The sequence below is a fragment of the Ruditapes philippinarum genome, unplaced genomic scaffold (genome assembly GCF_026571515.1).
Source record: "Ruditapes philippinarum isolate M1 unplaced genomic scaffold, ASM2657151v2 ctg3510_1_1_1_1, whole genome shotgun sequence".
NCBI classification, from domain to species: domain Eukaryota; kingdom Metazoa; phylum Mollusca; class Bivalvia; order Venerida; family Veneridae; genus Ruditapes; species Ruditapes philippinarum.
The window spans coordinates 28258-55354 of NW_026853379.1; the positions used below are offsets into that span (position 1 = coordinate 28258).

General features: G+C 31.6%; 1 protein-coding gene across 1 annotated transcript; it reads left to right on the forward strand.

Annotated features, from left to right (window-relative positions):
* Window positions 1–26212, forward strand: LOC132736697 (paired mesoderm homeobox protein 2-like). Its single transcript, XM_060723887.1, has 3 exons — window positions 1–754; window positions 23596–23780; window positions 24634–26212. Exons 1-3 carry the CDS (start codon window positions 403–405, stop codon window positions 24985–24987), a joined length of 891 nt encoding a protein of 296 aa, XP_060579870.1. The 5' UTR covers window positions 1–402; the 3' UTR covers window positions 24988–26212.
* The last annotated feature ends 885 nt before the right edge of the window (window positions 26213–27097 follow it).

Below are 27097 nucleotides of genomic sequence, written 5' to 3' on the forward strand. Positions count from 1 at the left end.
ACAGTACCTGTTCATTTATTCAGAATTTATTATAAGTTGAGGAATCGTGCAGGCGGGAATATTATAATCGTTAACGGCATCAAACGTAATCTTGATAACGTATAAACGATTAAGTTGTGAAAATCAAATCGAATTTTCTAATTAATGTTTTTTTGACAGCTGATCATTCTTTTCAGCCTAAAGAAGAAAAAGGAAAAGAAAGTAAAACAAAAATACAGGACGTACGTTAGATAGATTTAATATTTTTTCCTTGAGACAGAGAGTGATCATTCTGAAGTAAATATTATGTTTTCTAATAAGCTTGAATACCAAACGGCATTCTTTCACTGCGGGAGCTAATTAAGGGAAAAGGTAGGGAAAGGTAAAAAAAGAGGGGAAGATTTAGATAGTTAAAGTCACAAAATGAGTGTGTATTCCATGCTACAACAGGGAGACGGACAGTACAGTTCATTTGATAAGTTGGCTTATCATAACGCATTACAAAACAGTAAAGGAAGTTTTTCTGTGAATCATTTATTGGACTTAGGCGAGATTCCGAGCGAGAACTGTGCAATGTTTGCGAACACGGACCCATCCCCTGGGCTGCCTACACAAACTTGCACCCCGGACTCGCCAAACGGCGGAATTCAGACGGACGGACATACACAAGCACTGGTCAACGAGATAGATCTCATGGGTCAACAACAAAAGATGCAACAGGAGCAGTGCCTGAAAGAGGAACCCCAAGATTCGCACCAACATGATCCAAACTCTGGTAGGTATTGCCTTGAGCGACATATGTCTTTTTAATTATCATATATATGATACAGTAACGAGATCTTGAGGGTAATTCTTATGTAAGGAGAGTGCACTTAGTTTAAAAGACAACCTGGTGCTAAAGTTGATGTCATAATTTTTTGTACGAGCATCAAGTTAAAGTATCTGATGTGTATTTATTTATTTTTTTGTTCAAAAGGAGAAACAGTAATTGTTACATGGCATGCATAGTTAGCAAAATTTTTGGAATAATCCTTTATTAATTATGTTTATTTAATATATTCTATAGTATTTATTTGCCCAATTACATATTTATAAATTGAAGATGTGGTTAAATATTACCAATGTTGGAATAATCTGAGTAAAGTTATAACAAAACAAAAGTATAAAAATGAATTAATTAAATGATAAGCTTAAAATAAGATAAATGTATATCAATAAAAAAATATACGGACTAATTCAGTTCAATTTAGGATAACGAAATTATTATATTTAAAAAATAATAATAAAGTAAACTATAATAACAATGTTAATAAAACATATTTTTTTCCTTAAGCGTATCTTCTGGCCGCAACTGGTGCAAACCGTGCGTCCGGTGCTGACCATGACCGACCGGCACATCCTTGAGGTCTGATCATGATCTGCACTGGTCGCTATTCAGCCATCATATATTTTATTTTTTCCCTATTAAAATATAATAAATGGTTTTGTCCAAATTGAAAGATGAAGTCTTTTCATGACTTTTATTTCAATGAGGGCATTTTTTTCTTTTTAATTTATTATCCAAAAATTTTACAAATACAAAGAATACAAAATGTAAATTCTTATGTTGTTTTTGATGTGTTGTGTCTGTGAGGAATTGAGGGGGGGGAGGGATAAAGTAACAGTCGTGTTGTACGGCATATATAATTATACCCCCAAGAATAATGATTTCTGTAATTGGTTTAATTCTTCTGAAAATTTTGGGACGGGAAAAACGAGCTGTTGAGAGATTTGAAGGCACTTATAAATGTAAAAACAAAAGTGATAAATAACCACATGCATAGAAAATACTTTGCTTCTAATATTTCTCAGAGCTGTTTTTGTGTATAGTAGGAATTTATGGTTTCAATTTTATTTTGGTTGGCGATTTATTTTTAATGCCATTTATTATAAAATGGTAAATACTATAGTAAGAATATTCGGACATGATATGGGGGCGGGGAAACGTTAGGGTAGGGGCGAGAGTGTACATTTGTCGTGTTAGGAATTGTTAGTTTAGGTGTAGGAAATATTGTAATGCATACATCGTAATTCTTTAAGTTCTTTTTAATATTAAGAGTTAAATTGACACATGACATGATGATATGATATATGATATGATATGATATGATATATGATATGATATGATATGATATGATATGATATGAAACAAACATATTTATACATTTTCGCATAGAATCAAAAACATTCACTGGAACCCAATTTGTTTGCCTTTTCACACGCTTTTCATTTCAGACAATATGGATGCTTTTCAATCTATAATGTTTGTCAACATTCAGTTTCTTTTTATACTATCTTAAAATAATAATTTTTAGAGTTTATATTTGCATAATATTCTAGCTTATATAGAATGGACAGGAACATTACTTTTCTATCAATCGCACGTGTGACGCACGTGCGGTAAAATGCTATTTTTGCCCTATCACATCTTCGTACAAGCGAAGAGATACTGCGAAAGAAAGTGATAGTTCCCCTAACCCTTGCTGCTCCATACACCATTGTTTTTATACACCGTATGTGACCCATATAAAAGTAATCAGCATAGAAATCTATGTAATTAAATAAATTACTCTTAATGCGTTATATTTGATAAGGAAGGATATCTAATTAGCTAATTAGATGAGCTTCGCCCCAACATGAATATTAATGAGATTGGAGAAAAACGGTCACGTGATTTGTTTTGTTTACTAATTATCTATGTGTGTATAATTTCTACGCTACAGAAATCTCTATGATTTTCCACGTTGACTAAAATAATAAATATTGGACGTCATCGTAGTCAATGATGTCATCGAGTATATTAAAATGTTAATTTAATTCTTTTAGATGTTCATTACAATATGTCTTTTTATTTAAAGTTCACATGATTTTTTTAAAGTTCACATTATGTTTTGTAAAGCTTATGTTCTGTTGTTACAATATCTATATATACATAAATACTTTACTTAATACAAAATAAATGGTATTAATAAAGGAACATAAAAGTTGAAACTGTTTCATAGCCTCACCTGAAAAATATACAAAAGATAAAGAAGTTTTATGAGAATTAGATTAAAAATCGATTTGTTTTTGTGCCCAGTTGGATTTAAATTCATAAAACGCTTTTCCCTTTTTTTGTGTGTCATTTTGAACGATTTAAATAATTGTTCCGGAAAACTGAGTGAGAAATATTGCACACAAGTTATTAGTCCAGCCATTAATGTAATGTGACAAGTATCTTAAAAAAAATTTATTTCCAGTCACGGTATGTCACAATCCTCAGTGCAGTCCCTTTAATGATAATATTAAAATGATTTATCTAATGATAACTTTAATGTAGTCATGATAGTGATAATGAAATGAAATAATGATCGTCATAATAAGTTGTAATAATAATAATAATAATAATGCTTAAACAATTATCTTCCAATATCATTCTAAAAAGTGATAATGATGATGTTGATGATGATAAAAAGTGATAATTAAAGTGACAATAATGATAATAATAACGATTCCGCAACGGACTTTTAATCATTTCATGTGAGTAATTTATCCAGCCCGGTCATTCCACTCAGGTGCTCGTTCGTGCCCCAAATTATTCCACAGGCAGCGGGTCTAGGGCCTACCTCTACCGGTACAACTGTAACGTTGTCATATGACCCTGGTAGAGGTGGTGCGACGTAAAACCCAACCCCTCAGAAAATCTTGCTCTATTATTTTTGCCGCATAAAACAATATACGTAATTTTCTCGTACATGTTGTATATTGTATACATTTGCTAAAAGAATATTCAGTCATTTTCATTATAATTCTATTTTTCGTTTCCAATGTCATAATGATATCGTAATATTTTGTGCATTTTTGTACTTATTTAATACTTTCTGTGGTTTATTTCCATAACATGTGCCGTGACAATCAACAAACATTTATAATCTTTTGGATTTTTGTGAAGTATTTTTAGAAATAGAACCGGCAATCCACAATACACTGAGGAAAAAAAAGAAAAAATATCCATAAAATTTTGTGATACTGGTCAATGTCACATGCGTTCGGCACATTTGCCATGCCAGTAATGGTCAAATCTTAGTAAACGGGTGCTGGATAGTAATTTTGTTCTTGATGATCAAGGGGTGATTATTTTATGACAATTTGACCATTATTGGCACGGCAAATGTGCCGAACGCCTGTGGTTTATTCAACATAATTTTTTACTCATTTTATGAACATATTCAGTATGGCGAATGTGTTGTACACATGTTCCCACCGCATAAAAATGGTCGACAGCAATATATTTGTACATTACTTCAAATAAAATAGATCCGACATAATCCGTGCTCAAAGGGTTGTAATTACTGAGATATATCGTGTAAAAATACGCACGTGAAACTCGCGAAGAAAAGATGGTGCAAACAAACGCTACATATTATGATGGCACTAAATAGCCCCGAGTAAAAAATAAACAAAAACAAACATTTTAAGGTAGCTCTTTCCGTTAGAAACTAAAGGATGTTCAAAATTTACATAGCTGTTTTAAAGGGGTCTGTTTTTTATCAACAGTTGTCTAAAGGGACGGGAATCCACTTGAAAATAAAAATGTATGTACAGGACGGTTATGTTTGTACAACGTATTTACTAATAATTTTCACCCATTAGACTAAGTTATGCTTTCTTATAGATACGTACTTTTTCTTTTCTTCTTCTTTTTCTTCTTCTGATCTTTCTTCTTCTTCGACATGATTTACACGTGTATATTCCCGTCGGAAGTTTCAGATATAACGTAAACATTAAGTCCAATGTAAACAATTTAATTTATTAATTTCGATTTGAACTTTTCGTGAAATATATAAACAGTGACATATATTAATTTTACTCGAAATTTGTACTGAAAAAAAATGTATTTTAAGCATTTAGTGTACTCATCTACATGTATATCAATTTGTTACTTCATTTTCAAATTTAATTAAAATTATACTGTTTCACAATTCCATTTTTATGCTACATATTTATTAAGGCACGTAACAATTAGAGATTAAAATAATATGAAAATTATTACTTACCGAAAACACACATAATTTTAATTGCATCTGTTAGGTAATTTTAGGTATTTGTATTTTTGACACTATTTTACTTTATATCCGTTTTGCTGTTGATATAAAATTCAGTTTTTTATACGGATTTACATTCTAGACACATGGTAATTCGACCTTTTTTATCCTCGTAACAAATTGATCATATTAAGTTTGTGCACATTATTAACCAACTTTAGTGATACAAAATTACAATTTCGTTATTTGATTTAATATTTCGTTATACGTGGCACATTAATTGACCATATTTCGTTATATGTGGAACAATAATTGACCATATTTCGTTATATTGATCATATTTCGTTATATGTGGCACCATTATTGACCATATTTCGTTATACGTGGCACAATAATTGACCATATTTCGTTATATGTGGAACAATAATTGACCATATGACGTTAAATGTGGCACCATTATTGACCATATGACGTTATATATGGCACAATTATTGCCCATATTTCGTTAAATGTGGCACAATTATTGACCATATTTCGTTATATGTGGCACAATCATTGACCATATGTTGTTATAAGTGGCACAATAATTGACCATATTTCGTTATATGTGGCACCATCATGTTCCATATGTCGCACATTTATAACTTTTTAGTGGGAACAGAAGCGACAGAAACAAAGTATGCTTATACATACATGTATATAATATACACATACAATGAAAAAAAATACAATAAAGACTTCTCAGCAGCATGAAAAAAGTTGAAGGGGGAAGTGTCAAAATACGTCTCGCATTTCAAAACAGAATGCAAAAAATCTCCAATATTCTCAAGTGGTTCCATACGAATATTAGGGGGTTACACGTTATGTTTCAGTCAAGTATTCCACTTAATTTTGAAAACACGTTCTCGTTAAAGCTCTTGCTCTGCCTCTTACTAGAAAAATATTTAATATGCATCAACCTATTGCATGCTGGGAAACATGTCGTCTGCTAAAAGTGTCGTCTGCTTTCTTCATTTGTAACCAATTTTCGTGACATAAATACATTTTTTTGTTAGTACAGGGCGACGGTCAAAAAACTTGGTACCTGGGTACTCTTGTTCTGATCCAGTGCCCAGCAAAGGTTAATGTTGACTATAGACTAAAATCCATTCGGAACATCTCGTCTTATCCGAAGACTGACGGAAAGGGCCGAGAAGATGCGATTGCCTAAAATCGACAGAATGATCGCTTCGTGATTTATAATGAAAATAAATTTATTTTGACTTAATTTCTTTCCAATTGTGAATATTTTCTGGGTCAAATATAAATTATTAATAAGCCTACAGAGTGTCTAGAGTGATCCCAATATCTATATGACAATCACTCTTTTTTCGGATTTTAAGAAAAACGGATGAATTAAAATAAAAAAAATAGCAGACGACATTTTAAGCAAATGACATGCGCATTACGGGTTAAAAGGAATGACTTCTTCCGTCCTTACCACGCTAAATGAACTTGTCCATCTTTCAATCTGGACAAAAACATTTTTAAAAAATTAGGAAAAATTAAAAATATATGTACTGACTGAAGAGCGAACAGTGCTGACTATGATCACATTGTATAGTAAACTTAAATTCGTTATAATTATTTATTTTTTCAAAACTGAAAATTCACTAGAGACGTAACACCATATAAAAGTGAGAACATCAACAAAAAATCGATAAGTTATGACATTTCCTTCAGATAATTGTCTTCTACGGAATTTTCTTTGAAAATTATCAAACTAGATCGGAAAATTTAAAAGATTTCTCTTTTAAAGTGGATTGGTCTACATTTGGTTTCAAATAATGATAAAAGCAAAAGCAATGTATGTTTTGGATATTCATATGAAATATTTCTGGATAGAGTTCTAAAGTGATTACATTGTATATACGAACATTTATGATCGTGATAATAATAAAAAAACTAATAATAATAATAAAATAATAATGATAACAAAAATAATAAATATATTTTGTATATTTCGCTCTGGATCAATTTACGTTTTGCTATATATAGATATGTCATATCGGATTATGTATCTAACATTTACCAACAACACCCATGTATAATTATTTCGTGGTTTGTTTTCAAGTATGATACTGAATACTATCAAAATATAAGTTATTTATTGTACCACAGATCTTTTGTTATGGACCAACTCACTTTAAAATTAAAGTCGTAAATACTCGAAGATTTCAAACGAATGAGTTGCGCAAAATATTAAGAAACATATTCTATCATCTTTGATAGATGGATCTTTAATAGATAATTATACGGAATAAATATGTTTTTATTTTCTAACACTTAAAATTGATATCTGGTAATATGTACAGAATCTCTCTTTCATTTATCAGTGAGATATCACAAAATATTTCCCCGTTACCAATCCCTGTTATGAAGATAATATCTATAAATGTTTAAAGGGTCCCACATACATGATCCCTTTTCCCGTTACCCGCTGTTGAATCAGAGCAAAACCAGTCACGGAGGTTACGGATTATTAAGAAGTTCACAGGGGTTCACACAGGGGTTCAGAGGGGTTCACTGATTCCATAATGATAAAACAAGCATAAATACAGCGTGCAGATTATGTATATTATAGCTGTATGGTTTTAATGGTTTTTATATTGTGGGAATAAAGATTCCATTTTTTTTCCGGTTTAAAACGATTGTATCACGTATTTTTACGTTTTTAAATCCCAGCAGTTGATTAACTTTTCAACACGTTTTGTGTCTTAATTATTTTCGGCAAGATATGAGGTTTCCTTCAAGCCCTTTGCATGGGGAAAAAGTGTCGTCTGCTTAAAATGTCGTCTGTTGTTGTAAGGGTTTTGTTTGATTGTTGTTATTGTTTTTTTAATTTATCCAATTCATTTATTAAGTTAAAACATAAAAACCACACATTCCAACATATTTCTAGGAAAGGAAAATAATGTGTTAATACTGTCATCTATTTACGTTAGAAGCGACGAATACGCTGGAATTTACAAAGTTCGTGTTGATTGCCTAGCCTTTCGGACATCTAAATATAGATCTGAATCACGTGTCCGATGATGTCATCAGAATATGGTATAAACAGTATTTATTTCATATAGTTCAAACATATACAATTATGATACAACAACGTACATGTAATATAAAACAGGATGTTATCACCGTACAGTATCTGTCAATGTTTCCAAGATGCGGACTTGAAAGCGATTAATATGAACTATACACTGTAAATATGTGAAAAGATAGTTTCACTAAATAAACATGGCTTATTATACTAAATTAATCGAAGTTGGTTATTTTTTCGTTGTTTTTGTTTTGTTGTTGAAGGAAAACTACCTTTACTATGATTCATTAGTCTTAATTAAGTTACCATTCACTAAAGATCTTTTGTCAACGCTGTTTCCAATAAATTTATTTTGTATATACATGTACAACAAAGACAAAACTGTATATTTTGTAAAATTATGTTGTTATGTCAAAAATAAATAAAAATAAAACAACGGAAGAGCGCATAATTATGATATTACTTTGTAACATAAAAAGCTTATTTATAAGACAAATATTTTTTCAGTAGATTATTTTTTAAAGGCACTTAAACAGTAAATGTCTTGTATGTTTTTTTACCTGTCAAACAGAAGGCATAAAAAGTGGTTCCCATAATGTTAGTTATCAAATACAATATCTTGAGTGTACGAATCATGACTACGAATAACCCCAAAGACATTTCATTATGTATACCAGATGTTGTTAACATGTGGATTTGCTTATAAGCCACGCTTCTAGTATTGTGTAGAAAATCAGTCCAGAGTCTAACATGTTTAGTCCACGACTAATAGTTATATTGTAAAGATAATATAAGTAAAGATAGACAATATTCAGGATTTTAAGACCGTCTTATGGTCCAGAAAAATCACGAAAAACAACAACAACAACAACAAACAACAACTTTGAAGATTGTTTTACTATTACACAACCAAGCAGTACCAAGCAATATCAAAATTGTTTGAGGTTGAGTCCACAAAAAAAACATTGGGCTGTCTCGTTTTGAAAAACAAAACTTATTTTTAATGGATAATTGAACTTAATTGAAATATACATTTATATTATCAAATCTTTTAAAATAACTATAATTAAGTTATCACGCTTTTAGACAGTTTAGAGGGTAATTAAGAATAACAACTGAAAAAATAAAACAATTAAAATAATAGACTAAAATTAGTACACAGAACCATTATTCCAAGGCCAAATTCATTATTCAAGGGCTAAGTTTATTATTCTAGGACCAGATTCTTTATTCAAGGACCATATTTACTATTCCATGGCTTAATTCATTATTCTAGGGCCAAGTTCATTATTCCATGGCCAAATTCAATATTTCAGGGCTAAATTCATTATTCCAAGGCCTAATATATTATTCAAGGGCCATATTTACTATTCCAGCCAGGGCCTAATTAATTATTCTATGATCAAATATATTCCAGGACCAAATTCATTGTTCCGGGATAAGTTCGTTATTCCAGGACCAGATTCATTATTCCAGGGACAAATTCATGATTCAAGGGTCAACTTCATTATTCTAGGGTCAAATTATATGGTTTTGTTTCCATTTATATGTTCTTTATGTCCACGTGCCTTCTTTTGACGTATTCTCTAAAAATTAAAGGTTAAACAGCTCGAAGGTTCTCATTTAATTTTTAAAGTTCTCGTCACTGAAGGGGTTTAGGTTAGCCAGAGACATACTTGGTTAGTGTAGGGGAATAAAAGCAAAGCTTAAAAATATAATTAATCATGAAAAAGTACGGGCTTTTTTATTTTTTGTTGTTGCTGTTTTGCGGTTGTTTTTTTCCAAACACCACAAAGGTGAATCCTACATTTCCAAAGAGCAGATGACATCCTTAAATAAACATGAGGAGACATAAAGTGACACAATGAGACATAAGGACTATGGAAACAATCGGAGGGCTCAAGAACGTACTATTGCAACTTAATTTTAGTCGTATTATGAACGTGTTAAGCCCTAACCTTGTTGCAGCAGCAGATTCTACATATGCGATCAGTGTAGACCACGATCAGACGGTATATCTGCGCCGTCTGTCCGTCTGAGCATAGTATGCACTGTTGCTTTGTAGTCAGTACATGTTATTAAACGACAAATGGTTTTGTCCAAATAAAAAGATGGACAAGTCCAATAGAAATATTTAGCGTGGTAACGGGTTGATATTGTTTTTTTTCTTCTGTTTTTTTTCTTTCTTTTTTGGTATTCAACTCTATTTATATTTTATGCCTCTTATTGTTTGAAAGGTACACAAAGAAAATAAACTTATGTTTCCTCTAATTATCAAAATGCTTAATGTCAAGAAATGTGCACTTGCACTTAAATAAAGTATTATCTGAAGCATATAGCGTTTAGAGAGATTATATTTTACAAAGGTTTTATTGCCTAAAGACTCTTGTTTCATTCGTATATTTACAATGTATTCATAACAGTTACTTGAGCAGATCTCCTTAAGATGTGATATCAGTGGAAATAACCGTCCATCATGCATGGAGCGCAATAGATCAAAATTGGCAGTTATATGCCATCGTTCTATACAAACGAAATCACATTTGTTCAGCCATAGAATCCTAGAAATACTTTTCACGGGAAAAGGGGATTATTTTTATTAACTCTGACGTATCAACTTACTGCATCAGAAATCTTCTTCCGGAGCGTTTATACCAACACAAACTCCGGAAAAAAGCAGACGTGAAAATGGCGGAAGGATTTTTTTTCGCAGACGACACCAAGAACGCTTAGATTCTTGCGAGACGTAGAGTCGCCACGGAAACACTTTAATTTCGGTACATTTCAATCAAAATTGCTGAGCCAGAAACGCATGTTTTTTCAAGAGATACCTCGCTGCTTCCAACATCGTTTTTATGAAAATATTTAATACATAACATAAATGAAATGAAGTAATGCAGAAGAATGAATTACAAATGTATTGCCATTGTTAAATATACATTAGTGTTAAGACGTTAATATTTCTTTGCCAAGTGAGAAGTCAATCTAAAATAATATTTTCACAGATACTTGAAATTTTTGAAGAAAAAATAAATCAACATTTGCAACATTTGTTATTAGAATATATAAGTGTACAGAGTTCAATTCTTAGAAAAAATTAAATATATTAACTATTAAATATATAGAATAAGAGTACAAGGTAGTTAGCACTTATAAACAAAATTAGCCGATATTATAGCAAAATATCCAAACAAATATTTGTTCTGAAATGTTTTCATTATTACGAAAAACAAGAGATCTAAATAACTTGGTACACATAATTTTCCCTGTGTCAAGGAACAGAATAATTGTCACGGTGTGCCTTTAAATAAATGACGTTCATTAGTGTCGATGTGACTTTAAACATAGCTACACTTAACACCAGATTAATTAAGGCTGGCATTGATTTTTTTAACTTAAATAAAACGCAACTTGCATCAACCATATTTACGCATGCAAAACTGTTTTCTTTTTCTTTATTTCTTTTTGAAATTACAAGGTGAAAAGATGAGAGAAAAAAAAACTTTAAAATTTAACATGTATGATGAATGAGGCTATCCTTCATCAAACAGAAATGAAATTGATAACAAAATATATAAAAATGAAACAAATATCTTCATTATGATAAGCATAACTTTACATTCTTTTTTTTCTCTCTACTTTTTTTTCCTTCCTAAACGTGCTCCGTAGCAGACGATATCTGGATACTTCATTATCTGGATCGCGTTTCCCCGAGCGCGTGCTCATCATCTCGAACACGTGTTTTTGTTGTTTATGTTTGATTAAGCGACTATTTGATATGTTTCTATTGTAAACACCGAGAACTGTGTGTAATCGCCAAGTCGATCGATTAGCACAAATTATGTGTATAATAACATATTCAGCACCGTGTTTTCCGTGGAGTTCTATAATCAAGTAAGATTTGATGCTAAAGCTATAGCAGAAGTAAAAGAGACTAAGTTATGAATATTCAGCAGAAAAAAATATATATGCAATAATTTTGGCCTTTTCTTATCAAGAACGTTTCCTTTTTATCATTCTGCACTAAGATCATGCATATTTGAAGTTCCAGCCATAAAAAAGTTTCTTTTATTTTTACACAGTTTCTTGTTTTTTTTTTTCACTCGTAAATTATACAATTTATCAGTGTTTGTTGGCATATTTTGTCCTAGTATAATTACTTTGATGCAAACGATCTGACCCATCCAATAGATTTCTTTTTTTTTTACCTTCAGAGTCATTTGCATAATTATACATAAGTATCGTATTTTGATTCTAAAATTTGTATACATGTATAGCGTACAACAACAATTATTATATTAATACTTTGGCCTCTGGTGACAATTGATTCTATCCGTGCTACATGTGCCGACCAAGATCCGCGTATCGTCTGATCATGATCTGCAATGCTCGCTTTTCAACAAGTACATATTTTGCAAATGTCTCTAAATTAATAAATGGTTTAGTCCAAATTGGAAAATGGGCGCGCCCATTTAAGATAATTAGGTAAAACTATCTGTATTACAACAGATCTACAACCGTTTGATAGTTTGTAATTCTTCTGAACAGTTTAGGCAGTTGGTAATTTGATAATTATTATATTTTGCTATGTTGTTGTAATTCATTCATTAATGCAATCACCTATTTACACAGCCGAAGTCAAGGTAACGGTTCTCTTTATATATCCGAAAAGACGAATATAAATGTCTATCTTGATTTATTATTATTATGATATAGAAAACCGTACGATATACTCGTACAACGAAAGTTAATGTATAGTTGATATATATTCGACATAGTGATTTAGGAAAATCAATCAGTGTAGCAAATTCGGGAAACTACAATATACTCCGTCCCATCTTTTCTCTATTTATTCTATTCCTTCCCTGTATTTTTCTCTTTTTTTCCACATTATTTTTTGTTGTTGTTGCTGTTGTTGTTTGTTTTCAACTCTAAAGTTCACTATGCAAAACTGTAATTGTATTCTGTAATTTTCTTTCATTCAAATGCGTTTTCCTTCACCTAGTATACATGTATGTTCTACATAATAAACATGATAGCCTATTTCAAACAAACCATTTATTTCGAAATTTTATAAGCCTTGTCTTTTATTCTCATTTACAACTGATGTTTTTTTTAATTTCAACTAAATTCGAAGAACTACGGCATATTACCTCATTTTTTAAATCTTAACATAAAAGAGTTACAAACGGAAAATGGCGGAAATCGACGTGATTTTACTGTTTTGATATGGCTATGTAAAAAAGCATGCCATAATCATACTATGAATTATTACACATGTGCATAAAGTAGACCCGTATCAGTTCTTTTCCGGCAATTTTCTCTCAGATGTAGGATTGCATCAAAGTAAAACGCTATGAAACAGTAGTAGTGTAGCACCGGGTCTCTGGAAATCTTCAAAAATGTCTGCAACCTATCTTGTACTGCAGTAAACTCAGCGGACCATCTCTAGCACATAATACTGATATTTATTTCACATAATTACCTTCACAATTTATAGCAGAAGATCTCATGCCGCGTTCGTCATTCCGCTGACAATGCCGTTCCGTCCCGGAATCGAGTTACGCTCGATTTATACCGAAAAGATAACGCTCTTTTCCATAAAGGTTCTAAGGTGACACTTGATTAGTTATTCCCGATGCTCGCGAAGGGACGCGCCGATAAGGAACGGGCATAATTTAGTTTTAATTGTTAAAAGTATCATTAGTACGAAGACGAACGGCTGAATATGACCCGAGCAGTGATAAAACAAAGGTTTAATTAAATGTTTGTGGAACAGATATAGAACATTTGGTACCGTTTGCTACAAAAACGAGCGGCCCGTTACATTAATGGCAACGTTTTTATTTTCATTTTATAGTATAGAATTCCTGTATAAAAAGATACGAGGTCTTTTATAAAAGATTCCGAATCTCTTCAACATTCTTCGATCGTATTCTCACCATTAATTTACGCTGTCTTTCAGACTTTGATGACAAAACTGGTTCATTCTTTGAAACTATTGATTTTCTAAAAATAATATTTTCCATTTTTATTCTTAGATACATTGAAAATCTTACAGTTGTAAAGCTGACTTCATTTTGATTATCATTGTGTGTACGTTTACCTGTTTATTTTGCATGTATGTTTGTTTGTTTGTTTGTTGTAGCAGGTTATTTTTGTCAACAATGCATTTACGTTTTGAAAAAAAAAATATAAACACTTGATAATGTTCTATCTCACTTGAGAGCTGCATTAAATTTCAAGTCTATTTCATTTTAATAAGTCGATATAATTAATTGTAAAAGACAAAGAAATTATAAATTTTATGTTTACAAACACTTGGAAATCAAAATTGAAAAATACTATTTTTGTGAAGTTTCCTTTCATGAAAATTACATTTATTTCAACTATCGTATACAAAAAAACACCATCATTTTCGTTCATTTGCCTTTTATGAATACTATTACATGTATAATTTATAACTCAATCACAAATCACCATTTGCTCGAGCATAATTTTGTCACGGTCATTCGCGTGTCTCGCTCAGTACTCGAACTTTTGATTTCAAGGTCCATAGACCAACCGCTTTTCCTACATAGGTAAAAGGACCCAAAAGTAATTTTGAAATGGGTGATGAAGTAAAGTTCTCCACACATACATACAGACCAGTTCTTAATTAAATAAATAATCATAAGACAGCCGGTATTCTCTGCTTGTTAAACTAATTGTTACCAATCAAGACCAATTTCTAAAATACTTCAACAAGAGCGGAAATAATTGAAAAATTCGCACGATAATTAAAACTTAGCAAATTCTAAATTTGCTGAGCTGAAAAGTTTATGACTGAGTTTATTTATATTTTGGGAACAGGACTTTAAAAATATACTATATTTAAATTGAATATTAGAAAATATTGATAGTTGCTACACAGTCCCTTTGTAAATAGGAAATAAATATGTTTTGACTTCACACAAAGTAGATTTGATATGTTTAAAATACTACACACTATAGGTAGTCACAATAAACTGACAAACTTTACCTGACCTGTACTTAGGGAAAGCAGCTTCCAGTACATGGTTTATTCATTCTCTTATTCAAATTAAAGACATTTAATATTTGCATAGCAATTCATATATTTCAATAAAATTCTGGGATTAAAATAATTTACTCTGATAATAATTAAATATCTTTAATTTATTACTTAGACTTTTTATTGTTTTGTCAATTACCAAGATGAAAAATTATTATTATTATTATTATTATCATCATCATCATCATCATCATCATCGTCGTCGTCGTCGTCATCGTCATCGTCATCATCATCATCATCATCATCATTATTATTATTATTATTATTATATACCTATGTAGTAGATATAATTTTATATAAGTCTCATTTCTTATTTCTTTAAGGAATTGTGACTGACACATTAGAATAGAAATATTCATTTAACTTAAAATGAATCGGTCTATAATAGAAAGTCTGTAATACAATGAATAATTACGTTGAAAGTATTTATTATTAGACATAACAACAAACCATGAAATAACTATACATGTATACAGTTGTTGGAAAGTGTGAAAAAAATAGTTCAGGATTTGATATTACATGTGTTTATATAGCAGATAGTACAGTGTTTTAGAACAAAATATTATTATTTGTTAGATAAATCTAAATCGTTCTAAATCACTTATAACTTTATCAACATGTTTTTATTCTGACATCTGAAGTTTATAAGAAAATACAAATGATAAATTTCTATTGTTTGTATCAATATTTGAAAATGTGCGCATTGTAGACCTATCCACTGAGTATCCAGCTTATAGCGACATTCTTTAGAAATAAATGCGCTCAACATTTTTAATTCTCTTCAATAAGGTTATTCTATAATTTATAAATTAGAATTAATACAGTACATCTAATTAAACGTTCTTTATTCCAGCTATAGTTTCAACTGTATTTCTATCATATACAACGTGATTTTCTGTGTGTAAATTTGTTTGTTTTAATCAAATTTCGTTTTGTTTTCTTTAATACAAAGATAACAGTTGTGTAGTCTTAGTCAAGCAAAGCCAACCAGAGTAAAGGAAATTTGAAATACATGTATGTTTGATACCTCACTACATAATTGAGCCGCGTCACGACAAAACTAACATAATGGGTTTGCGACTAGCATGGATCCAGACCAGCCTGCGCATCCGCGCAGTCTGATCAGGATCCATGCTGTTCGCTATCAGATTCTCTACTTGTTATCGGGTCTGTAAGCGAACAGTATGGATCCTGATCAGACTGGTCGGATGCGCAGGCTGTTCTGGATCCATGCTGGTCGCAAACTTATTATGTTGGTTTTGTCGTGACGCGGCTCATTTATGTTTTCGTGTTTGTTCATTGAACATGTTTATGTTTATATTGTCATATCCTTCCTGAACAGCAGAATGAAACCGGATGGAATGAAAAACAAATCTTGCTATGCTCTAAAAGTTAAGAACTTCTTGAGTTTTATAAGGGATTTAGTTAAATTGTGGACATAATCTTACTTTAGGAAAACATAAACTGAGCTAATTGGGACCGAGAAAATACCATTTAATTATGAATTAATTGAAACTGGTTAGATGTATTCAATTACAAGTACCTGCTAACTTATGATGAAAAAAAGCGGGAAAAAAAGAAAGAAAAAAGAAAGAAACGTTAATGTGTATAAAGCCATTTAATATAAATATGCTGTTTTTAGTTTACAATATAAGCAGTTGGAATTTAATAAACCTTACAATGAAAAAGAATTGGTGAAGGTTAAAACTTTACTTAAGATAACAGCATAAAATTTTGTTCCGGAACATTTTATTTTGTTTACGTATAAAATAAATAACAATGTGTGTTTATTAAATGACAGAAACATTTTAAAATCTTATAACTTTTTCGAGCATTTACCATAATATTATGCAAATAACATTGTTTGAGCCGCGTCACGACAAAACCAACATGACTAGCATGGATCAAGACCAGCCTGCGCATCCGCGCAGTCTGATCAGGATCCATTTGCTACCAGTTTCTCTTAATAGGGTTTGTAAGCGGATGCGCAGGCTGGTCTGGACCCATGCTGGTCGCAAACCCACTGTTTATAAATTTGATGCAAATATTTCATAAGATATTACTTTATATCCTTTTAGAACAAATAATCATATAATCAAATAAGATGACTTTTCGCTAAAACTGCCATTACCGTTTTTCTTTAAGCGTAAATGTCAATATTTTTGTTTTCTTCTAATGATGCGTTAGAAAGATGTATAAATATATAATTTTGGAACGTACCAAAAAAAACCTCCTACTTTTTACATTCTTTATAACATACTTTTGTTCTAATGTGTTTTTGATGTTGCGCCATTTACTAGCAAAACTATTTGATGTATCGAATGTATAATTAGCAGATGTCCTGTGTAATTACAAGATGCACTTTGCTCAAAGGGAGCATTTGATGCTTGAAATGAAATTTAATTAAGATGAGCACGGGTTTTACGTTTTTCCTTCAACGAAAGGGCAGACCCGTCAGTCATATGTTTGTACATTTTCATATATTATAATTGATATTTATCAACATTCGTAACCCAAGTCTATTCAATATGCTATTAATCATTTTTTCACATATTTTTCACTCACTGTCTTCGGTTTATTAGCAGCATGAATGAATGATCTGAGTCTTCCAGAACCTTGTGCCATTAAATCGTCTGCCGAAACCGATGAGCCATATTTTGTGCCTCATGCGGGTTTTTCATTATCCACACACTTTCACGTTTCAATAAAATGGTTGTAACGTATGTAAAAACAAATTACAAGTGTCAGGAAGAGTCTTTAAAAACAAGCGCCTGGCGATTCAGACGTTATTACACTGCCACGTGCTTCCATGGTTCCTAGCAAAAATGGCGGTCATATTGCGAAGGGGTAGTAACGCAGATGTACAAAACATCTAATAAACGTGACTCCCTGCCGAGAAATTCATCAAGAAAAGAAACATGTTTACTTGTGAGGACGTACTAAGACGCATTATACGTATAGTTAACTCTCAAAGAATGCACCTATCTCCATTATCGTGGAGCCCTGGATGTTTGATGGAAGCGCAGAATATCATAGGGGGGTATGAAACATAAATAACTATTTTGTGATTCTCCTAATTTCTTTAATGCAATAGGCTCCATAGAAAATAACAATTAAACGTTAATGTACAGATTCGCGTATTTCATAATTCTTTACAAAACATTAAACGTATTACCGGTAAAATACTGAATGCTGAATGCAGACTTTACGTGAAATATTTGCAAATATTGTAATACAGGAATATTTTTTAAAACTGATATTTTAATGAACATTTTATTTATTGATGAAAAAAATAATATATGATCATATGTCTGAATAATATATAAAAATTTATTAGAAATAATTAGGATTTTTTTTTTCAACAAATTTCCATTTTTCAGAAAAAAAAAGTAATAAATAATCCAGTAGTCAAGAAATAATAAATGCGGGGATTAAACAAGTATGCAAAGTTCATGATTAAAAATATAACATAAAACGCTCTCTACCGCTAATTTTTCATACAGGTTAAATTGACTACATGTATATTAAAAGTTCAAATATACTCCATTTGGGGTTATTGACATGAGTGGAGATATTTTCCAGAGATTTGTGAAGAATTTGATGTAGGTCTTAACCAATAACTAGTGTGCAAATTTTCAGATCATTACCTCATTTGGTTTTTCCAGACTAACATTTTTATGGTGCAAAAGACTCAAAACCCACAAGCGTGCAAACCGGGCTTTTATCAATTTTCCAATTTAATTCTTAGGTAATTTCTATAGTATCCCGTTTTAAGTGCTTCACTTTAAATATCTATGTAAACATTTTTAATTGTTTTTAATTTTAGACTTTTAAACCTCATTAGAGCTGATTTGGGTGTTTGAAAGGTCACGAGAAGGTGACCTCCTATTGGTGGTCGTCAGATCCTTATGCGTATTGTTAATTAGGAGTTGATTTTAATCAGATTTTTTAACCTCAACTGAGCTCCTTCAATGTCTCCATTCAAATCAGCATTTTTCATAGACATTTAAACTGCTGAATTTCTTAAACGGACTTGTCCAGATCCTTCATTTGGAAATATCCATTTTAATTCTGGGGATGTTAAGATGAAACATTTGAAGTTGATCGGACAACAGTGAAGAGCCTGGTCGGACTGCGTGGATGTACTCCTTCAATGTCTCCATTCAAATCAGCATTTTTCATAGACCTTCAAACTGCTGAATTTCTTAAATGGATTTGTCCAGATCCCTCTTTTTTGGAACTATCCATTTTAATTCTGGGGATGTTAAGATGAAAAATTTGAAGTTGGCCGGACAACAGTGAAGAGCCTGGTCAGTCTGCGTGGATGTGCTGCAGGCTGGCCTGGCTTTAAACTGATGGCAAAATCCAATCATTTTCGGGCTCATCAGGGTAAGAATAATTAGCTTAAGTTTGTGATGTGTGTATAATGTACTTTAAAAGCAGTCAGATTCATGCTAATTTTTATGAAAGAAATTAAAACGAATTAAAAAGTAAAACATTGTCAGGTGAAAGTAATTTACTCATTGCAAATGACACTTTAAATCTGCGAAAACTACAAAAAATATATCAGAACATGGAAAAATATGCTTTACTGCGTTAGTAACGCATTAGAAATATGATAATAGATACTGCAAAATCAGTCATTTATTGTATACAACATGTAAGATATTTCTTTAATTGTGAATACTCTAAAATTTCTTAAATTTTTCGTTGATTTTCTTGAAATATTTCTGCTCATCATGCAGCTTTAAATGTTGAACAAATGTAGAAAATTACATATCTGTACTTCACCACTGAACATCAATGGGTAGCTTCAAAAACAAATTTTCTTTAGTAGAAAGCTTATCCATAATTTTGTAAACTCGCTGTTAATATTTCAGTATTAATAAATAAAGTATAGATTTTATACTAAACCAGATCACTCTTTAATATAGCATTTTACTTTGTGATAATTATGTGATATATATTCTGTGTCTCTTTATACATACTATTGTACGTTTAAGAGCTGCTAACATTGCGTGTGATTTAGTCTGTATTGTAAACATTATTTTTGTGAACGAGGAGTCCGAAAAAAGGAAACAAATACTCTCTATAAAAGTCGCGTTAAAGCGTACCAATCGTTCACAAAAATAATGTGCGTGCAAATCGCCAGATATTGATATTTCAACGTATCTTAGAAAATTTGCGCTAGTTTATCAAAGTCAATTATCGCAGTAAAATTATAAAATATCTAAAGGATAACAAAACAGATGGGGATGTTAGTATATATATAAGTAAATATTTTTGTAAAAATAATCTGGGGGAAAAAATGACACATTACAAACACGTTTTAATTTTCTGCTACGATATTAGACAGTAGTCCCTGTTACGTTAGTTTTATAACGACGGTTCTATAACAGCGTAAACAGACGTGCAAATACTTACGTTTTATTGACGGTATGAAAGCAGACACAATGCATATTTTACACGATTTGTAACAAAACTTGGGCACATTAGTCGGATAATTCGTATTTTGAAGTATGTCAAAACAAATCTAATTCTAGCAGCCGATACAAAAACATAGACTTTGATGAAAACATTTAAGATTGTCTATAGACGGCAGTAAAATTTATAGCCCTACACTTACTGCACCACGTTTTCATTTTCAACCTAGCCAATATGGCGTCTGAATACATGTTATCCCGACATGCAATTTTGACAATGGCGTCCAAACGTGCAAAAACAGTCTCTAAAGAATCTTTGATTTGAACATGCACGTTCAGAACCGGTGCTGTTGTAGTGACAGGGGTTTTCATCATTTTGGTAACACTTGTGTCAATAAAACGCAAACATGTAATTATGATTACCTCCACTAGGCGCTTGTTAAAATGCCTATCATTAATCTAAGCCATATATCATTGACTGCTTTTTTCTCTCCAGGTCTAGGCCTTATGGCGGTCATCTGGTGCGTCTTGTGTGAGCGTGTTAAAATATAAACAAATGATCAGACTCAAATTCTCCATTTTATTTTTTGAAAACAAAGTAGCAAAATTTCAACACCTAATAATATTAAATGATAATAATAAATATATACATTTGCGTAAATTTTAAATGTTATTTTAAAGTTGAAAGTTGCAGTGGTTTATTGTTTGCAAAACTCTCTACTGTTTTGATTTCCCCCCCCCCCCAAAATATCAGTGTCTTTTATACAATTTAAAGATAAATGTATAGAGGAGACTATAGATAAAAGAATCAATCAAATGTGACGGTATGATTAGGATTAAGAACGAAAATTTAAAGACAATTGAGTAACACAAAAATATAACAAATGTCTATACGTATATAGCAATGGTTAATTGTGGGAGAAAAACCTTCTATTTCGTCGCAAAGTGGTACAAATAGACGACCGGTGTACAAATTGGTGACCTGTGTACAAATTGGTGACCTGTGTACAAATAGGTGATCTGTGTTCAAATTGGTGACCTGGGTACAAATTGGTGATCTGTGTACAAATTTGTTACCTGTGTACAAATAGGTGACCTGTGTACAAAGTTGTTACTTGTGTACCAATAGGTGACCTGTGTACAAAGTGGTTACCTGTGTACAAATAGGTGACCTGCTGTTACAATAGGGAACCTGTGTACAAATTGGTGACCTGTGTACAAAGTGGTGACCTGTGTACAATTAGGTGACCTGTGTACAAATTGCTCTTTTCAATAAGAAACATCAAAAACGAAAAGAAGTAATAAACTTACCTGGAACATTTCGTTTCACGACATGGCCTCTTTTCGATAACTGATCTATTCCAAAGACAAACTACCCGAAGACGGTTTTGGAAATTCTTGCGAAGGGTAAAATGAGTTATGACGAAAGGGGGTTAAGTTTATGAACATATTCTATGCTATTCTGTCTCATTCCAAGTAATAAAGTACATCATTAACTAAAAGTGTTTTGACTGTCGTTCGGTTAACCGTTTTCTACACCACAGAAAATCAAAGCCAGTTTTTACGTTTTGGTATAGACTTTCCACTTGAAGAACTCTCAAAAGCTCTCAGGAACATATGGTGGTGAAACAGATCTTCGTTCTTGAACTCATTGTGTATCTTCGGTCTTCATGATCTTTTAACAATACATCAGTTCGCTCCTCTTGAAAGAGGTTTAAAGAAAACCATGTTGTTCAAGATTTACGACAAAATGCTTAAGCCCCTGGTTTAAGGCAATTGTGTTTTAAGAGAAATATGTTGATTTATTTAACAACAAATATCATAATATATCAATACATTTTGAACGATACACTTTATTCACGTTTGTGTAAATTAAAATGTTTGTATTTTCTTCAAGTTTCTTTCGTAAAGATGATAAAAAGCATCATTAATGCTTTGAAAGATCTTCAATTCACCAGAGAAATGCACTTCAGTTTATTATATTTGCACTTATGATCCTTTGTTTTGACAGTCACTCTTTTTCTTTGCCTTTATCTTAAAATTGGCTTGTTTAACTATGGATTTTTATCCACGAAGGGTTCAAAACGTCTCGTTTAGTTTTTTGAAAATATTCTACAAAAGACGTTTATATCAAATTTGATTATATTTAATAGTTTTTTTTCTTCAACGCTTGATATCATAGTTTGATTGTTTTTCGGTGTTGTTGTTATGTTTTACATTGAAGGATTATGCCATTGTATCGGTCTCTTTCAAAAATTACCTTTAGATTCCATAATTATATTATCTTATTTTACTAGTATTTATATACTTTTTGGGGGGTTATTTTTATCCTTTTTATGCCTGCAATAAACATGCGTGTTTCTTGTGGCTTGAAAGGGAAAGGGATGTAAAAGAACAACTCAATGTTTAAGGGACCTAAAAACACAATTTACTAGATTATTGGCAGGTTTTAAACAATGGCCTTCATCGGGATTTATAAATATTATACCAATTTATATTAGGCGAAAACTGCACGGAATTCGAATGCTGTATATCTCATTAATTCCATGGGCTATATATATATACCGTTGTACAAAGCTATACAAAACTGTGTGGAACATTTTATGATCAAAATGAAGTAATCGTAATTCTTGTCTTCAAATACCCTCAAATTATTCGTGGATAAAATGTATTAATACATATTGAGTGCTTGCATTTGCAGTTAGGATATATGGCTTTTTCCATATTTTTGATATCCATGGTAGTTTTTTTGAAACATATTAATTTCAGCCCCATTGTGATAAAAAATTATAACAACTTTTCATAACCAAAATCTTTCCATGAAACTAAACAGTACTGTTGCCACGTGAGGAAACATTGTTGTGACCTAATTAGGGCTCGGATGCAAGACCCCTGTCTTCAGTGGCAGATATCATAATCAGTAGGCCATGGTATTCTATTTTAACCTAGTTGATACACAGAAATTTCTGATATTTTCAGGACCTGAAGACGACAAAGATGACAAAGATAGTAAACGCAGACGAAAACAGCGTAGGAATAGGACTACTTTCAACAGTACACAATTAGCGGCACTAGAACGAGTATTTGAACGAACACATTATCCGGACGCATTTGTGCGGGAGGAGTTGGCAAGGCGTGTAAATTTAAGTGAAGCCCGGGTGCAGGTAAATTACTCGAAAAAGACTTTTCATGAATTTTATTTATTCCAGTTTGTATGTTTTTCACTTTATCGTGTCTTCTATTTGTTAAAAAAATCAGTACAACTTTTGCAGAGCACCGCTCTTTCGGAAGTTTAGATTTTGGTCGTCGATGAGAGGTGTTGCTCTAGACAGGTTAAATCTGTTGTGAAGTCTAATTGAAAAATAAAATAAGACTGTTGTTGTAAAGAGGAAGGGTCGCCCTGCAGAGGTTGCACTTTTGAATATAATTGTGTTATTACAATTTATGCTCGAATGTAATTGACAGTTGTCAACTACGACGTCAATAGATCAAATGACGTCATGAAAATTAGTAGTCCGGAGTATATAAATCAACGTCTTTTCCTTTAAATTTTTTTCTATGTTATAACTAAATTAGTTGACTTGTTTGAGTGCAATATCGTTTGACATCGCATGATTTATTTTCTTGATGTCCAATTCTTTCAGCATGCATGACTATTAATATGCTCTATACACTGCATGTCTCGACTCCAAAAATGTGCGCTATATTTTACTCAAAACGAGAAGTCTTTTTGCAAAATCAAATAGACGTAGACTATACCAATTATTTTCTAATGAAAACAAATGAAAAGAGCTGACTGATATATATATTTTGTATTAGTGAAAAGATATATATTAACTTTTAGTTAAATGTCCTATGTGTAACGTTTACCTTTATTTAAAAAAACAACATATAATATTATGCCCCTGTCAATAGTAAAGACTTAAACAATTTGATATATAATATTATGTAATATATCTTGAAGAGCAAATAAATTTGGATACAATACATCTAGATATTTTTTTATCTTGTTGACAGGTATGGTTCCAGAACAGAAGAGCGAAATTCCGTCGAAACGAAAGAAATATGTTAACACAGCGAGGCCCAATGGGAAATATGTACGCGCGCCCTCCTGACGCAATGCCAATAGAACAACCAGTTACCCCACGAGGACCCCCAATGAATACAGACTATATGGGATGGCCAAATCCTACCTCGTATAACAATCTCAACGTGAACACTTCAAGTTGTGCCGTTATGAACCACAGTTACAGTCCACCTCCTGGTATGGGCAGCATAGCGTCTCTTAGACTTAAAGCGCAAGAATACAACGTCATGCAAAACAATCCATATGGGCAAATGACACAGCGATTAGATCCTTACGAGCATTAATATAATTCCTGATATAAATATGAGAAAATGAGAGTGAGTGAAAGACAACAGGCACCACGTTTTGTGTTAGATAACAAAATGCGTAATTTTGGTGCTACCTAGTAAGCAATTGATGACGTAACATTGATGACGTAACATTAATGCTTCCTAAGCGTTGATGACATAATAATATATGCGTAGCAAACGCTATCAGTGTAAAAGAGATCGGGTGGACAAGAATTATTAATAAGTAGCAAATGTGTTGTTTTGGATAACATAAATGTGAGGAAAATGGCGAAAAGGGTATTTGAGAGAAATGACTAAAAAGTCTTTAATGTGTAGAGTATGTGAGAATATCTACAATAGCAAATCAGATTTGCTGCTGCTATGCAAAATATGAAACATCGAAACAACCATGTGGTTATATGTGCCTGAAATGTGCTACGCATATGCAGAAGCGCAGCGTGTTAGCACAATTATTTTACTGAAATTTATAATCAGCATTTTCACGTGGTAGAATTATTATGAAATTTTGATAGTTTGGTGCAGAAAGGATTTAGGTCGGCTTTTCCTTCCCAAAGCTTTTAAAGTCTTCCTGCAGCATACTGTCAATAAAATAAATAACCACAAAATGTGATATATATATAAAACTGTGTTTTATACCATTTTGATAATTCGCCTTATGTCTTAAACTGTTCTTACATTATCTATATGAATTTATTTATTCATATAATGTTATCATAAATTTATATCTGAAGGTAGAATCATCTTGGAGTAAAGCCATTATTGCTTAGATTTTAAGAGATTATTTTGGACGGTTCACAAAATACGGGCGCAACGTGTTTTAGAATGATGTGTAATGTAAATGACTGAAGAATATACGGTTCATTAATATAATTTGGAGGAATTTTTTTTTCAAAACATTTTATATGCACCTTTTTTATAATGTTTATAATACCATGTATTATTTTTAAAGAAATATAAATGTAAATTTTTAAAACGAGAATGCACGCAATTCTTTACCTTTTCTCTCTTCATTTCAAAAAACTTTTTCCGCCAACATTTTTTTTTATTGAAGGGATTCAAAAACATAACACATTTTTTTCCATATGAAATACACCATATTCATACCATTTTACCTTATTAATAAAAGAATAATGTTTGTAAAATGTCGATAAAACGTATGCGCATGCGCAAAATCAAAGATTGATTAGATTAATTAATATTTTGTTATAATGCATGTAATTCTGTTATAAGAAAGTAATATGCGTAAGATAACAGTTGCAACGTTTATGATTGTGATAGAAGATCAACACTTGCATAATATAATTATATTATATATATGTACATGATTTTCTTTTAAGTTAATAATTGGATTACCAAATTATGAAGTAACAGAAACATGTTTCAAAATGTATTTATTGTTTATGTCTTTATGCCCTCTTGGATATGTTACATGTATTCAAAATTTAAAACAAAACAATTATCTTAAAAAACGAAAATGTTATTTATGCGATCATATTTTATTTTCTATACAAAAATATATCAATTTGCTACTACTTTCAAGAAAAGCCACTGACATAGTCAAAATGAGACCTGCCTGAACGGATATCCTTTATTCATAAAATTTTAATTATAGTGCATTATGTTAGGTTGCGGCCATAAAACGTCGCCCATTCGATTTTTCTTTATATATTTTTGTTATCATTACCGGTCATAGGTATCTATACATGTATTTCAGTCTATTTGAGAACTAGAATTGATATTTCATTTGATCTTGCAACGACCATTGACACCGCTTTCAATAATCATGATTTACACGAGTACTTGTTCACATTTGTGCCTTCTTATTCTGAAGGATCACACGTGACTTCCATCCGATTAAATTTTTGTATCACTGTAATCATTACTTCGGATTCTGAAATGAAGCAACTATGTCAACCACGGTTCTGTTACAACCCGATGGTATTACATGTAGAACTGTACAAACCGTCATCAAAATCTATACATTATTAAACTTCTTTATATTATCTCTACATAAATCGAAAAAAAACATGATTTATTAGTAAAAGAATATTTCGATACCAAATTAAAGAATATCTGAAAAAATATGGTAAATGTCAGTCTTGAT